Genomic DNA, 13580 nt, shown 5'->3' on the forward strand with positions numbered 1-13580 from the left:
TTGATAGGAGAGGACTAGCTGGACCATTCAAAGACTTCCCAGAATGTTAGTAGTAAACCCAACAATATTATATTGTTAAATTTCTCCTAAAGTGTACATACAATAAGTTACGAGACGTTCTTGTTTGTAAGTCCAAATTCAGCCTTTCAGTGGTCTGCCCTGATTAGTCAGAGTTAAGTGGATTAGCCAGGTTGCTGGGAGGGCAGTGTGCTGTTCTATATGAATGCCAGGCCAGGAGGTGGAGTCGTAAACTACGCTCTTCAAAGGCAGAAGGGAGGCCTGGGTTTCAGTCCACTATGAAATGCTTGACCCAGAGTCAGGGCTAGGCTTAAGGACGGTATGTGCAGATGGTAGGGGGAAGAGTCCATGGAAATAAGATATCCCAGGGGGTGTGTTTAGCCAGGTCTTACCTCCTTGCTGGAAAATCAGCCATTATGGATTTGGAAGAATGGTGCACTCTGGGACAAACTAATGCCACACTCCACAGGATGTGGGCACAACTATGAGGAGTTGCCCTGCTCTCATTGGTCAGCAGTGACCTGGTGCTTGACCCAGAGAATTTTGAATAAGTATCTGAGAGGGGCAGAACCCTCCAGATCTGCTGCTTGAAACTGAATGAAGCAAGAAGTGCCCTGCTGAAGATTTTGCTGTGTGCAAGGAACTCTAAGGCATGACCTATGTAGACTGCACCATCTGAAACTACAGCCCTGTGGATTACCTTGCTGCCCAAAGACTCAAGAGTGGAAACTCCCTACAAGCTACATGTTAACAGAGCTCACCTGGACAGCCCCACAAAGAATTCAAAGCCTGGAGTACCAGTGGATTTGTAAGGGGTTTGTTCAAGTGGATTGGGGACTGTTGGTTTCTAAGCACTAGAAAGTGACTAATCTTTAAAAATTCATATCTCTGGTTCCCTACAGTGGATTATTTCCTTTTGGTGTCATTTAAAAGATAAAAATATTACCTATTTTTATAAATTGGTGTTGAATTTTTATTTTGTGTTATGTCTTAAGTATTTACTGAAATGGTGTTTTTAAATGCTTTACATACCTGTCTTTGAAGTTAAGCCTGTCTGCTCGCAGCCACGTTACCAAGGGCTGAGCAAAGGAATACTTTTCTAAGACCTATGCTGAGTCCGATCATGTGTTAGTGGCCTTATTGCCAGTGGCAGACCTACATTTGCCCCTACCAATAACCCACTTTCCAACAGTTGTGATGTGGAAATGTAGGGGAAGGAGGAGGGGATGGTGGAAGTGGGGATTATGGCAGGGGAGGTGGTGGCAGGAGGATGATGATGATGATTATGATTAGGACTGGTAGCCTTGTTCTTTGTTCTCTTTTTGGGGAGAACAGGGGCGTCCCATGCATCCTCAAAGGTTAATTGCCTCGTTGGTAGAGGAGAGGACATTATTCGCCCAGTGCCTTGTTGAATTTTGATCTTAGTTGTTGCATGTTCATGGTTTCAAGGATAGGATCAACAGTAGACATGGAAACCAAGGAATTCTTTGAGGTTTTTGTCTGCGACAGTTTAAAAATGGATGAATGTTTCTTGCTCTGTACCGAGGTAGTTGAGTTCGGTTGCCAAGTCAGTCCTGATGGTTAGGTGGAGACCGAAGCATGCGCTTGATGAGGTCGACACTGAGGGCTTGGCATTGGTGGAAATGGTCGGGCCTGACACAGGGCATCTGAAGAGTTTTTATGGATATGACCATGACCAGATGGCACTGGCAGTCCGGCGACTCTAGTATTGGGAAGGGCAAGTGTTCTGGTGTCTGCTTGGATTATGGAGTAGGGTCTGGGTTGATAGTATTCACGTGCTGCCCGGGTGGCAGGGTGTACTCTAATTCCTCGTCCATGTCGCAGCTGGAGATTTCTTATACGGAAAAAGCCCCTTCTACCTGTTCCGCAGCAGGCTCTTCTTTGACGTGCTCCTCCCCAAAAATGTAGGGTGTGTCATCTTCACTCTGATGAGACATCTCTAAATGATGAGCTTGTGGGTCCTGGAGAGCTTTTTTGAAACTGAAAAACTTGCATGCGTCCCAGTTGGCCTCACAGTGGTCAGGTGAGAGGCAGAGATTGTTCACAGAGTGCCGATAAGTGTGTGGATATTTGAAGTGGCACTGCCGGCAAAGTCGAAAAGGTATTTGTCCCATTAAGAACACATCTTCTTTATTTACTGTGCACGTGAGATTGTAGGCCTGTGATGGGCAGCGCCACAAAGGGCGATCGGTCAGTGTTCAAACCAATAAAGTTTTAAAGTGGCACTGTAATGGAAACATGACCGGGAAACTATTCAGTCGAAGACAGGAAAGGACCGAAGACTCATACCGAACAGAGTTGAACACAGAGGAGACACACACCCGTCCGAACAAGATAGTGGAAAGAAATCAATCTAACAAAGTAGTCACTGCCAATGCGCAGTATCACCGAGAGGAGGAGTCACTTGATCTTGTGACTCTAAAATCTTCTTCGAAGAAAAATGTGCACAACTGAGAATCTACAGCCACCCATGCCATCGACCACAGGAGTCCCATAGGAAAATTCCACTACGGAACAAGAAACTTTACTTTAGGTAATTGGTACTAGGGTGTTTTTTCTTACCGATCATCAGTAACAAAACTAAATGGAACTCAGGTGCTAAGCTACCATCTAGTTTTCATTTTCCTCAAATGTGCTGTAGTGAATTGGGAATTCCTGAAACGTGCTGGACTGAGGGAGACCAAAATCCTCAAAAACAGCACCAGCTGCTATAAACTGCAGGGTCCTTCCATGTGCATCTATTTGTAGAGGAGAATGACTATTTAGACTCATCCATGCGCATGGAAAATGTGGTGCCAACACGGAGACTTTTAAAAAAGTAGATCACTTGTGATGGAAGTTTTAATGTTCAATGGAAAGCTTTTAAGGTTACCGAAATGACATACCCAACTCCTTGCCACTAAGCAGAAAAAAAAATAACCAGATGGTAATCCTTTTTGACACATGCCGACCATGACCAGAATAAGAGGTTCAAGTCCATGCAATTCACCTTCTGTGAAGCTGCCCAGAACCAGTTATCAGAAAATGTCCAGGCACATGTGCATGAAATTGTTAAAAAAACAAAACAAAAAAAAAAACAAACAAACAAAAAGCCAGATGTACCATAGGATCAAAAGCAACTTAATTACTAGGTTTGTATGGTTTGATCAAAATTAACTTGCATAGCTCAAATGTAGATTAGTTCAAGGAAAGATTTAAGGCAATTCCAACTTACATAACATGCTGCATATTCGTTCTTAGTTTGACATAGTTCATAGCTCTTTCCTGTTGTCGGACAGCTTCTTCTTGTTGTCTTTGGGCGAGCATCCACGTTACCTGCGTGCTTGAGAAAAATAGATGTCATTAAAATGCAACAGCTTTGTTAATGTCATTTACTGATGCTACTGATTTAACCACTTATGCACTTCGTACCAACCATCCCTCCAGCTTAAGGCAACTATAGATCCACTTACATTTGGAGCTTGGTTTATTCCATGAATATTTATCCACTTACAAAGGAAAACATTTTTTAGAAGCAACCATAGGCAACACACTTATAGGTCCCTTAATGGCAATGATTCAAACATTCTAAAACAAAAGTTTGATAAAAGTAAAAAAAATTTAAGAGCATTTGTCCAAAACATTCAGAGATTGAAAATATCCGACACCAAAATGTGGACACAAAAAGTTACTACAGTTCAGAGAAATAGATAATGAACAAAGGAATGTAGATCAAACTTATGAAATACTCAACAAACTGATAGAACACCAATGGATTGGGATGTCCCTATAACAAAGACATGTTTGCCAAACTGCTTATTCCAAAATTGTATGTAAAAGGAGTAGCGCAGTGGAAAAATGCACCCCCTCCAGAAATCTGTGTTTTACCGTTGATACGGCAGTTTCAAATTCCAGGGGTCTACCTTAGCCTTTCATCCTCCGGAGGTTGAAGGAAAAAAAACAACAACAAAAGGAATATGCTACTTACCAGTATGCATCTGTTCTTGGCATAGAGGGCTGCAGAGTGGTACATGATGAATAGATCGCCATCTGGTGTTGGGCTCGGATGATTGCACTTTGTTTTTCTCTTGGAGAGTCTTTTGTATCTTGGTGACTCCTCCTTTGGTTGGTAGTGCGCATGGGCATCGGCTCCATCCTTAGATTGTTTTGCCATAGTAAGGTTAGATGGAGTAGTATAGTAGAATACAGATAAGAGTGCCCATGTAAGTGTATCTAAATAAGATAATGTTGGAACAGACACAGGTTTCCGGGGAGGCTGGGAGGGCATGTACCACTCTGCAGCCCTCTATGCCAAGAACAGATGCATACTGGTAAGTAGCATATTCCGTTCGAGGCATATGGGCTGCAGATGGTACATTATGAATAGACTATACAGCAGTTCTCTCCCTAGCGGTGGTCGCCCGTGTCTGTTGCAACTGTCTGAAACAATGTTTTTAATACTGCTTGTCCCACTCTAGCTTGTTGTGTTGTGTGCACATCTACACAATAGTGTTTTGTGAAGGTGTGCGGTGTAACCCAGGTAGCTGCTTTACATATGTCATCTAGTGGAATGTTTCCCAAAAATGCCATAGATGCTCCTAGTTTACGTGTAGAGTGAGCTCTAGGAGGAACAGTTAATGTTCTCTTTGCCTTTAAGTAGCATATTTGAATGCATTTTACAATCCATCTGGCAATGCCCGCTTTGGAGATGGGATTGCCTTTATGTGTAGGAGAAAACGCAACAAATAGCTGTTTTGTCTTTCTGAAAGTTTGTGTTCTTTCTATATAGTACAATATGGCCCTTCTAACATCCAATGTATGTAGGGCTCTTTCTGCTACTGTTTGTGGTTTTGGAAAGAAAACCGGTAATTCCACTGACTGATTGATGTGGAATGCTGAAATAACCTTCGGTAAGAATTTTGGGTTTGTTCTAAGAACCACTTTATTTTGGTGTAACTGCATAAATGGTTCTTGAATCGTAAAAGCCTGCAGTTCACTTACTCTTCTTCCAGACTGGGGAAGGTGGTCTTCTTGGTGGAATGACTCTTTTGAGTCCTTCCATGAAAGCTTTAATTGCTGGTACTTTAAACAGTGAAAGATGTTGTCTGTTTTGTAGGTACGCCGCTATGGCTGCGAGATGAACTCTGATAGAGGTATATGCTAGGTTACATTGCTGTAAGTGTAGTAAATAGCAAATGATTTGTTTAGTGGATGCGTCCAGAGGGTTGATGTGCTTACTGTTACAGTGTATAGCAAACCTCTTCCATTTTGCTGCATAGCATGCTCTGGTGGTAGGACGTCTTGCTTGTTTAATGATTTCCATGCATTCTGGTGGTAAATCTAAATACCCAAACTCTATGACTTCAGGAGCCAGATCGCTAGGTTCAGTTGTTTGGGATCTGGGTGCATTATTTCTCCATGGTTCTGTGTAAGATGCATGGGTAATAATCTTAGCTTTTGATGTGGTACTTGTGAGAGTTGTAGCAGCGTGGTGAACCACGGCTGTCTTGCCCACGTGGGTGCCACTAGTATCATTGTCATTGAGTGTTGCTGCAGTTTCCGAACCAGTAACGGAATTAGTGGTAGAGGAGGGAATGCGTACGCAAATTTGTTGGACCAATTTATCCACAGTGCATTGCCCTGGGACCGGTGGTGTGGGTACCTGGATGCGAAGTTTTTGCATTTTGCGTTCTGATGATTGGCAAACAGATCTATCTCTGGTTGCCCCCATTTTTGGAAGAATGGCTGCAGTATTTGGTCGTGCAGCTCCCATTCGTGTACTTGTTCTGACTGTCTGCTTAGGATGTCTGCTATCTGATTTTGAACTCCTGGTAGGTGTTCCGCTAACAGGTAGATCTTTTGAGGGATGGCCCATCTCCATATGTCCTGTGCTAGTCTGGACAGTTGGAGAGAGTGTGTCCCCCCTGTTTTTGAATATAATACATTGCAGTCATGTTGTCTGTTCTGATCAGGACTGCTTTGCTTTTTATTTGCATTTGGAAAGCTTTTAGTGCTAGAAATATTGCTAATAGTTCTAGGTAGTTGATGTGCAGTTTCTTTTGCTGCACACTCCACTTCCCCTGCACTGTGTATCTGTCCATGTGCGCTCCCCATCCGGAGAGCGATGCGTCCGCTGTTATTATCACTTGTGGAATTGGCTCTAGGAACGACCGTCCCTTGGAAATGTTTTCTGTGTTCCACCACTTCAGAGAGCGATACGTCCGGTCGTTTACCAACACCAGATCTGTAATCTGACCTTGAGCCTGATTCCACTGTGTCGCTAGACACTCTTGTAGTGGGCGCATTTGTAGTCTGGCATGTGGTATTAGCAGTATGCAGGAGGACATCATGCCTAATAGTTGCATAAACACTCGTGCTGGTAGTGAGTGTTGTGGTTGAAATCTTTGTATTAACCCGACCATTGTCTGTACTCTGATTGGGTTGGGGTATGCTATTGCCTTTTCTGTGTCTACTGTAGCCCCCAGGTATTGCTGAATCTGGTTTGGTTGCAGGTGTGATTTTTTTGTAGTTCACCGTGAACCCTAGGTGGTGCAGCAATTGAATTGTCTTCTGTGTGTTGTGAAGACATTCTTCTTTTGACTTGGCCTTTATTAGCCAGTCGTCCAAGTATGGGAAGACATGTATTTGTTGTCTTCTTAGGTGTGCTGCCACCACAGCTAGGCATTTTATGAACACTCTTGGTGCTGTTGTGACACCGAAGGGAAGGACTTTGAACTGATAGTGTTGTCCTTCTAACACAAACCTTAGGTATTTCCTGTGGGCTTTGTGAATTGGGATATGAAAGTAAGCGTCTTTTAGATCCAGTGTAGAAAGAAAGTCCCCTTTCTTCAGTAAAGGGAGTACTTGTTGGAGCGTGACCATGTGGAAATGCTCCGAATTTATGTAAGCATTGAGAGGTCTGAGGTCTAATATTGGTCTTAGGGACCCGTCCTTTTTGGGGATCAGGAAGTATAGAGAGTATACTCTGTTCCTTGTTGATCCTTTGGAACCTTCTCTATTGCATGCTTTTGTAGAAGTGCTAGAACTTCTTCTCTTAACAATGTCAGATGATCTTGACTCATTGGACGCTGTTTGGGGGGGATGTTTGGTGGGGTAGCTGTGAGTTCTAGGCAATAACCATGTTGGATAATTTGTCTCACCCACTTGTCTGATGTGATGTTCTCCCAGACAGGTAGGAACTGTGATAGACGTCCCCCGACCGGTGTTATGTGGTCTGGGGGAAGTTCTATGAAGTCACTGTTTTGGTGTTGAGGCGTTGCGGTTGTTATTATTTCCGCGGCCTCTACCCTTATTGTTGTTACCTCTGTAACTGCCTCTTGAATTACCTCTGGGTGATGTTGGTGTGAAAGAGGTGGATTGCTGATTCGTTCCTGTATTCTTTGAGCCCCCTCTATAGGTGGATCTACGAAAGGAACCTCTGTGTGTTGGCTGTTGCAATGCTCCCATTGACTTAGCCGTTTCTGTATCTTTCTTCATTTTTTCTAAGGTCTCGTCTGTGCTTGAGCCAAACAGTGTCTTCTGATCAAATGGTTTGTTCAGTAGGGCTGTTTGTACTTCTTGTTTGAATCCTGAGATTCTAAGCCATGCGTGCCTTCTTAGCATGACACTGGTGTTAATAGATCTTGTTGCAGTGTCTGCTGCGTCTAATGCACACTTAATGGAAGTATTGGTTATTATTTTACCTTCCTGTATTAATTGATCTGCCTTCTTCTGATGTTCTTTTGGGAGATGTGTGAGAAGTTTTTCTAACTCATCATAATGTGCCCTGTCGTAACGTGCGAGTAGTGCTTGTGTATTGGCTATACGCCAGCTATTCGCTGCCTGTGATGCTACTCTTTTGCCTGATGCATCTATTAACTTTGATTCTTTATCTGGTGGAGGAGCCTCTCCTGTAGATAATGAATTTGCTCTTTTACGAGCGTTTGAGACCACCAGCGAGTCTAGAGGTACATGCCCTTTAATAAATATTGGGTCCTTTGGAGCCGCTTTGTATTTTTTATCAATTCTTGGGTTTAACACCCTGGCTCTCACTGGGTTTTCGAATATTTCCTCTGTGTAACTAAGAAGACCCTTCAACATAGGAAGAGTACCTGATGTTCTCTGTGCATTAGGTAGAGTCTCTAACAAGAAATCCTCTATTTGAGGTTCTGTATGCATATCTAGTTTGTGATATTTTGCTGCCCTATTAATGAGCTGCACAAAACCTGTGTTATCATCAGGTGTCCTCATCTGACCCTACATCATAATTTTCCCATGGGTCCTCCTCATCTGGGATAGTTTCGTCATCCTCTTGAGGTTCTCCCTCCCCTAGATCACTGTCTACATCTGACTGAGGTGTAGCTGGTCTTGGTGTGGAGGGTGTAGGAATATTTGGCCTATTGTGAGGAATAGGAGAAGAGGGTGTGACTCTAGGTCTAGGAGAAGCAGGAGGATTTATATTTGTCCCCATTGTTCTCTTTTTTGAAGGAAGAGGTTTATCTTCTGACTGTTCACTCTTTCTCTTCTTCGTGACCACTTTCCCAGTTTGTGGATCAATAAACAAGATCTTTTGTTTGGGATCTGTCTGTTGCTCCTGAATCGGTACCGAAGATCCTGGTTCCGAGAGCTGTTTTTGTTTTCGATCGTCAGATCTTGTTGTTTTCGACACCGAATGTCTGCTCGATTCCGACTTTCTGGGTATCGAGTGTCTTTTGGGCGATAAATCATATTTATGTTTCGACATGGAATGTTTCGATACCGAGCTTTCCCGTGTTTGTTGCCTCAGTGCCGAAGTCGATGTCGCCCTTTTCTCGGATCCGACATGGTGGGAGTCCGAGTGTTTCGGTTTCAGTTTCGGTTTCGTTGCCGGGCCCGAGGGCGGGGCGTCGGAAACTTTTTTCTGCGGTTTGACCGGGCCCGAGGGCGGGGTCGTTACCGCACGGGGTCGGTTTTTCGGTAAGGGGACGTCGTCACTCACGGTTTGTTGCTCGATGAGTTCTTCGACCTCCGACTGGTCCCCTTCCGACCCCGACTGGTCCTCTTCTTCCTCGATTTGCTCGTCTCCGAACAGCTCCGGGATCGCCTCCGCCTGCATTCTGGAAACCTCGTGTGTTCGAGCTGGACGATTTCTAATCGTTAGCTTGGAGGAGAATGCTGCACAGGCTTCGCAGTCCCTGGATTCGTGTTCAGGCGATAGACAGAGGTTGCACACCTCGTGTAGGTCCTTGTGTGGGAACTTAGCACCACACGTTGGACATTTTTTGAATGGAGTCCTTTCCATGGACTCCGGGCTTGACTGCGTCGAGAAAGGCCTCCTGTTCTTCGACGTAGATCCAAGTTTTTCTCTTCGATTTTGAATTTGCAACGCGTCGGAATGGAAATGAACGCGTTCGATAACAATACCGTCGAATTGGAAAGGGAATACGCGCCTATAAATCACTTTCTTCTGAAGTTGATCTGGAGCGTCTCGATCCTCATCCGAACCCGATGGCGGAAAAAAACAATCTAAGGATGGAGCCGATGCCCATGCGCACTACCAACCAAGGGAGGAGTCACCAAGATACAAAAGACTCTCCAAGAGAAAAACAAAGTGCAATCATCCGAGCCCAACACCAGATGGCGATCTATTCATAATGTACCATCTGCAGCCCATATGCCTCGAACACACAACTACCACTATTGTGTTGGGTAAAAAAATGTAAATGTTACTTACCTTCTGTGATGTCCTTTCTGGTTGATACTCTATTTAAACTCTCATTCTTCACCTTGTGAATACACTCCCTCGTTCCCCAGTCTCCCCTCAGGTGCCAGACTCAATCCAGAAACTTCTCAGCATTTCCCTCATGCGGCGATTGATGGCGTCAGATTCATCCATCCCTGGATAGAAAGTAAGAGCCCCTACATAGCCACCATCCGAATGCACTGGTGTACATTTCTTTCTGATCTACCTTCAGACACAGTACCCTTAAAATCAGATTGGGCCAGTGACCAGCTTTCTAGATTAAGATCTCATTAGAATGGAGTAGAAAAGAACATTCCACAGAATGGGAAGGAGAGTAATTTGATGAAGAATCTGTGGTAAGAGGATCCATCTAAAGGAATACGTTACTCTGTAAGCCTCTGTTCATAGCTTGTAGAGAAGAAGATTAACATGTTCTTCATACTCCTGTCTTCTAATGTTGGGCTTGGATGTTGTAAGTTATATTTGTTTACAGACTTGTCTCAGAGTCACAAGGTCTCCTGTGACTCTTCCCTCAGTAGGGAATGCACATAGGCACTGACTTCATTGTTAGATGTTTTCCACACAGCGGTTAAGTATGGAGTGGTTATTAGTGAGAATGCAAAAGATATATAAAGGTAATGCAAGTACTCATTGTTATGTGGGTGAATGTGATTCCACAGCACTAAAAACGAATGTTTACAGGGTAACATATTCCGTTTGTAGCAAGTGTTGCTGGTGGAGTACGAGTTACTTACCTTTGGTAACGATGTATCTGGTAGAGACGATTCTAGCTGCAAATTCCTTCACGTAGAATGACTCCCAGGCGTGAGACTGGATCTAGAAAGTTTTTTGCCACCGCATCCCTGCGCGCCGGGGGCGGGACGACATCACACGACTACGCCCAGGTGTCGTCCGCGCAGAACCATCAGATAAAAAACAGTGGAAGCATGGGAGCAGTGTGCAAAAAGCAGAAAATTTGGAAAGAAACGGTGACTAACACCACCACTCACAGTAGTGCCAACACTGCAGAACCCAAGGCAGGAAAAGAAAAAGCAAGCAGGCAGACTCCTGCGCAACCACCCTGACAGCTTCCCACCCCTGTGCCCCGGAGGCGAGGAACATGAGTAAGGTCAAGGTACTCGTAGGAAACCCACCACCCTCACCCTGAGCAAGGAAGGGGACCAGTCCCAAGACAGACAGGGACAACAAACCTCCAAGCCACCCCAACATAAAGGGCAACCACCTACAAGGGACAGGGGCAAGACATGGCCAAATTACCCTTAATCAGAAGATAGCAATGGAAGGGAGGAAGGGGAGGGAGGACAGGGAGAGAAAGTAATCCCCCCAAACCTGGAGTAGCCAGAGCAGCAGGGACCCTATCCTCCAAAGATCTAAAGGAGGAATGAACCCCCCAGATGGAGCAACCCATCAAGAACAAGGAAAGCACTCACAGGAGATACAGTCCCCCACCAGGAGGCGAGTCCCGAAGACCAACCCTAGAGTCCTCACAGAATAGGGGAGGAAGGGCGGCCGTGTAGGAATCTGCGGCTAGAATCGTCTCTACCAGATACATCGTTACCGAAGTTCAGTAACTCGTACATCTGATAGACTACTAGCCGCAGATTCCTTCACGTAGATTAGATACCCTAGCAATACACCCTGGGAAGGAGGGTCTGCGAAAGGACCCCACCAACCAACACAGAACAGAGGGCCCCACAGGGAACGAGATCTGTGGACCAGGTAGAACCTCGTCCCTGCCAGGCAAGGGGAACCCCCCAAGCACAGACCCCCACCAACCCCAAAAGGATGTAGGAGGGAGAAGAAGGCTGAAGAGGAACCAAGGGAATGGTCGGAGAGGCCGAAGCACCCCACCGCAAGGCAGCACAGCTTCCGCCCAATGCCAAGACAGGAAGGGAGGAAGAAGAGGAAGAAGTCTAGAAGACCCAAGGAAGCGAGGGAAAAGAAGGCGAACCCACTTCAGATGGAGAACAACCTGCCAGCCAGAACAGCGCTGGCAGTCAAAAGCCGCCAGAAGCAAGAAGAACAGCCCAAGGCCCCAGGAAGCACGAGTAGGCGGCGCCTGGCAAGAGAGAACATAGGATCATCCCAGGCCTCTGGGCAGGAGCAGGGAGAGGAGGAGATGCCCCGACACACCACTACGAGTGGCCGCGCACACGACCTCAAGGAGCAATAGCAACTAACAAACGCCATGGAGAACAGGCACCTAAAGGCAACCAGCACCCTCCAGCAGAGAACAAGCCATATGACAACTACCACTACCCCACCTAGGGCACGATAAGTCCCAAAATATGGGAACTTTCTTTGGAAGAACTTCCGCAGCAGAGGAAAAACAATAGAGCCACAGGGAAAAAAACACCACCGCTAAAGGCTTGACAAGCAGCCCAAACAAATCAGAAGGCCTTATCTCAGGGCCAAGTCTGCCCAACAATTCCAGCAGAACACACACACAATCAACAAAAGGGGCCGTTCAGCAGCCAACAATGCCAAAGTCCCAAGGAAGGACGCAAATGGCCAGGAAACACACTCCACAGCCAGAACAACCGGCCTAGAAAGGCCCAGAATCAACCCGACTCAGGAGTCACTGAGGAGGGGACAGTGGAGGAGGAGGGTAAGGTGGAGGAGTAGTAGGAGGACGGAGCCCTGCCAAGAGCCTCTGGATGGCGGAGTCGGCCGGGTCATGGAACAACAGGCTGCCATCAAACGGAAAGTCGATGAGTCGCTCCCGAATATTCTCAGGGAAAACTCCATCCCGAAGCCAAGCATGGCGATGGAGAGCGACCGAGGAAGCCATGGCCCGGCCCAGCACCTCTGAGATGTCCAAAGTGGAGCGGAGAATAAACGCTGCAAGCTCCCGGCCATGCAATGAATGATGCCATAAATCCACCTGACCACCCTCCTGGCATGCTGCGGATCCCAGAGACTCAGCCGAGTCCCACAAACAGGAGGAGGCCCTAGCCAGCACACAAAAGGTGTTAAGGGCCCGCAGGGCAGTGCTGGTCGAGGCAAGCATGTTGCGCCCCCAAGCGCCCAGCCAGCGGGCCTCTCGGGACGGCGGAGTCAACAGCGGAAAAGTTCTCAGAAGAAAACTGGCGCAGGGGCGGGTCTTATGTGACCTCGCTGACGTCACGTGCGCGGACGACGCCTGGGCGGAGTCGCGTGATGCCGTCCCGGAGCGCAGGGATGCTGTGGCAAAAAAGTTTCCGGATCCAGTCTCACGCCTGTGAGTAATTCTATGTGAAGGAATCTGCGGCTAATAGTCTCTATCAGATGCATCTGCACAGACTATAAAGCAGTACTCTCCCAAAGCAGTTGATACCAATGTCCGAAACAGAGTACTTAATATTGTATGGTCAACTCTAGCATGTTGACAGTTTAGGACATCCACATAGCAAGGTTTAGTAAAAGTATATGGAGATAACCATGTAGCTGCTTTGCAAATGTCAGCTATGGCAAGATTTCCTAGAAATGTGTGGCTGCCGTTTTCCTAGTAGAATGTGGTCCAGGGCAACTGGCGAGAACCCTTTTGGCGCCAAGATAACATGGTTGGATCCATCTAGCTATGCCGCCTTTTGAACTAATGCAAAAAGAACAATTGATGGACAGAATGCAGAACAATGTCATACATTCATCCCAGTACAGAGATTTGGACCAAAATTCATCTTTTTTTTCTCACCATGCCATTCCAGTTTAGACCCATCCATATGCAAATCAGTCTTGACCCTGCACCCAATGGGAACAGTCCAGCCTGAATTGCCAGGCCAGGTCCTCCCTGGACTGGAAATAGCATCCTAGGACCGGTTTCGGGCTTTCAGCCCTCATT

At 46.1% G+C, this 13580-nt stretch overlaps 1 protein-coding gene across 2 annotated transcripts in view; it reads right to left on the minus strand.

Annotated features, from left to right (window-relative positions):
- Positions 1-13580, minus strand: part of STAG2 (STAG2 cohesin complex component) — a 1316830-nt gene that overhangs the window by 62574 nt on the left and 1240676 nt on the right. For both annotated transcript variants that reach the window (XM_086918500.1, XM_086918501.1), the window contains one exon: positions 3254-3361. In XM_086918500.1, coding sequence (XP_086774626.1) covers positions 3254-3361 — 108 coding nt within the window. The remainder of the gene's footprint in view (positions 1-3253; positions 3362-13580) is intronic.

The sequence above is a fragment of the Lissotriton vulgaris genome, chromosome 4_1 (genome assembly GCF_964263255.1).
Source record: "Lissotriton vulgaris chromosome 4_1, aLisVul1.2, whole genome shotgun sequence".
In the NCBI taxonomy this organism is placed as follows: Eukaryota; Metazoa; Chordata; class Amphibia; order Caudata; family Salamandridae; genus Lissotriton; species Lissotriton vulgaris.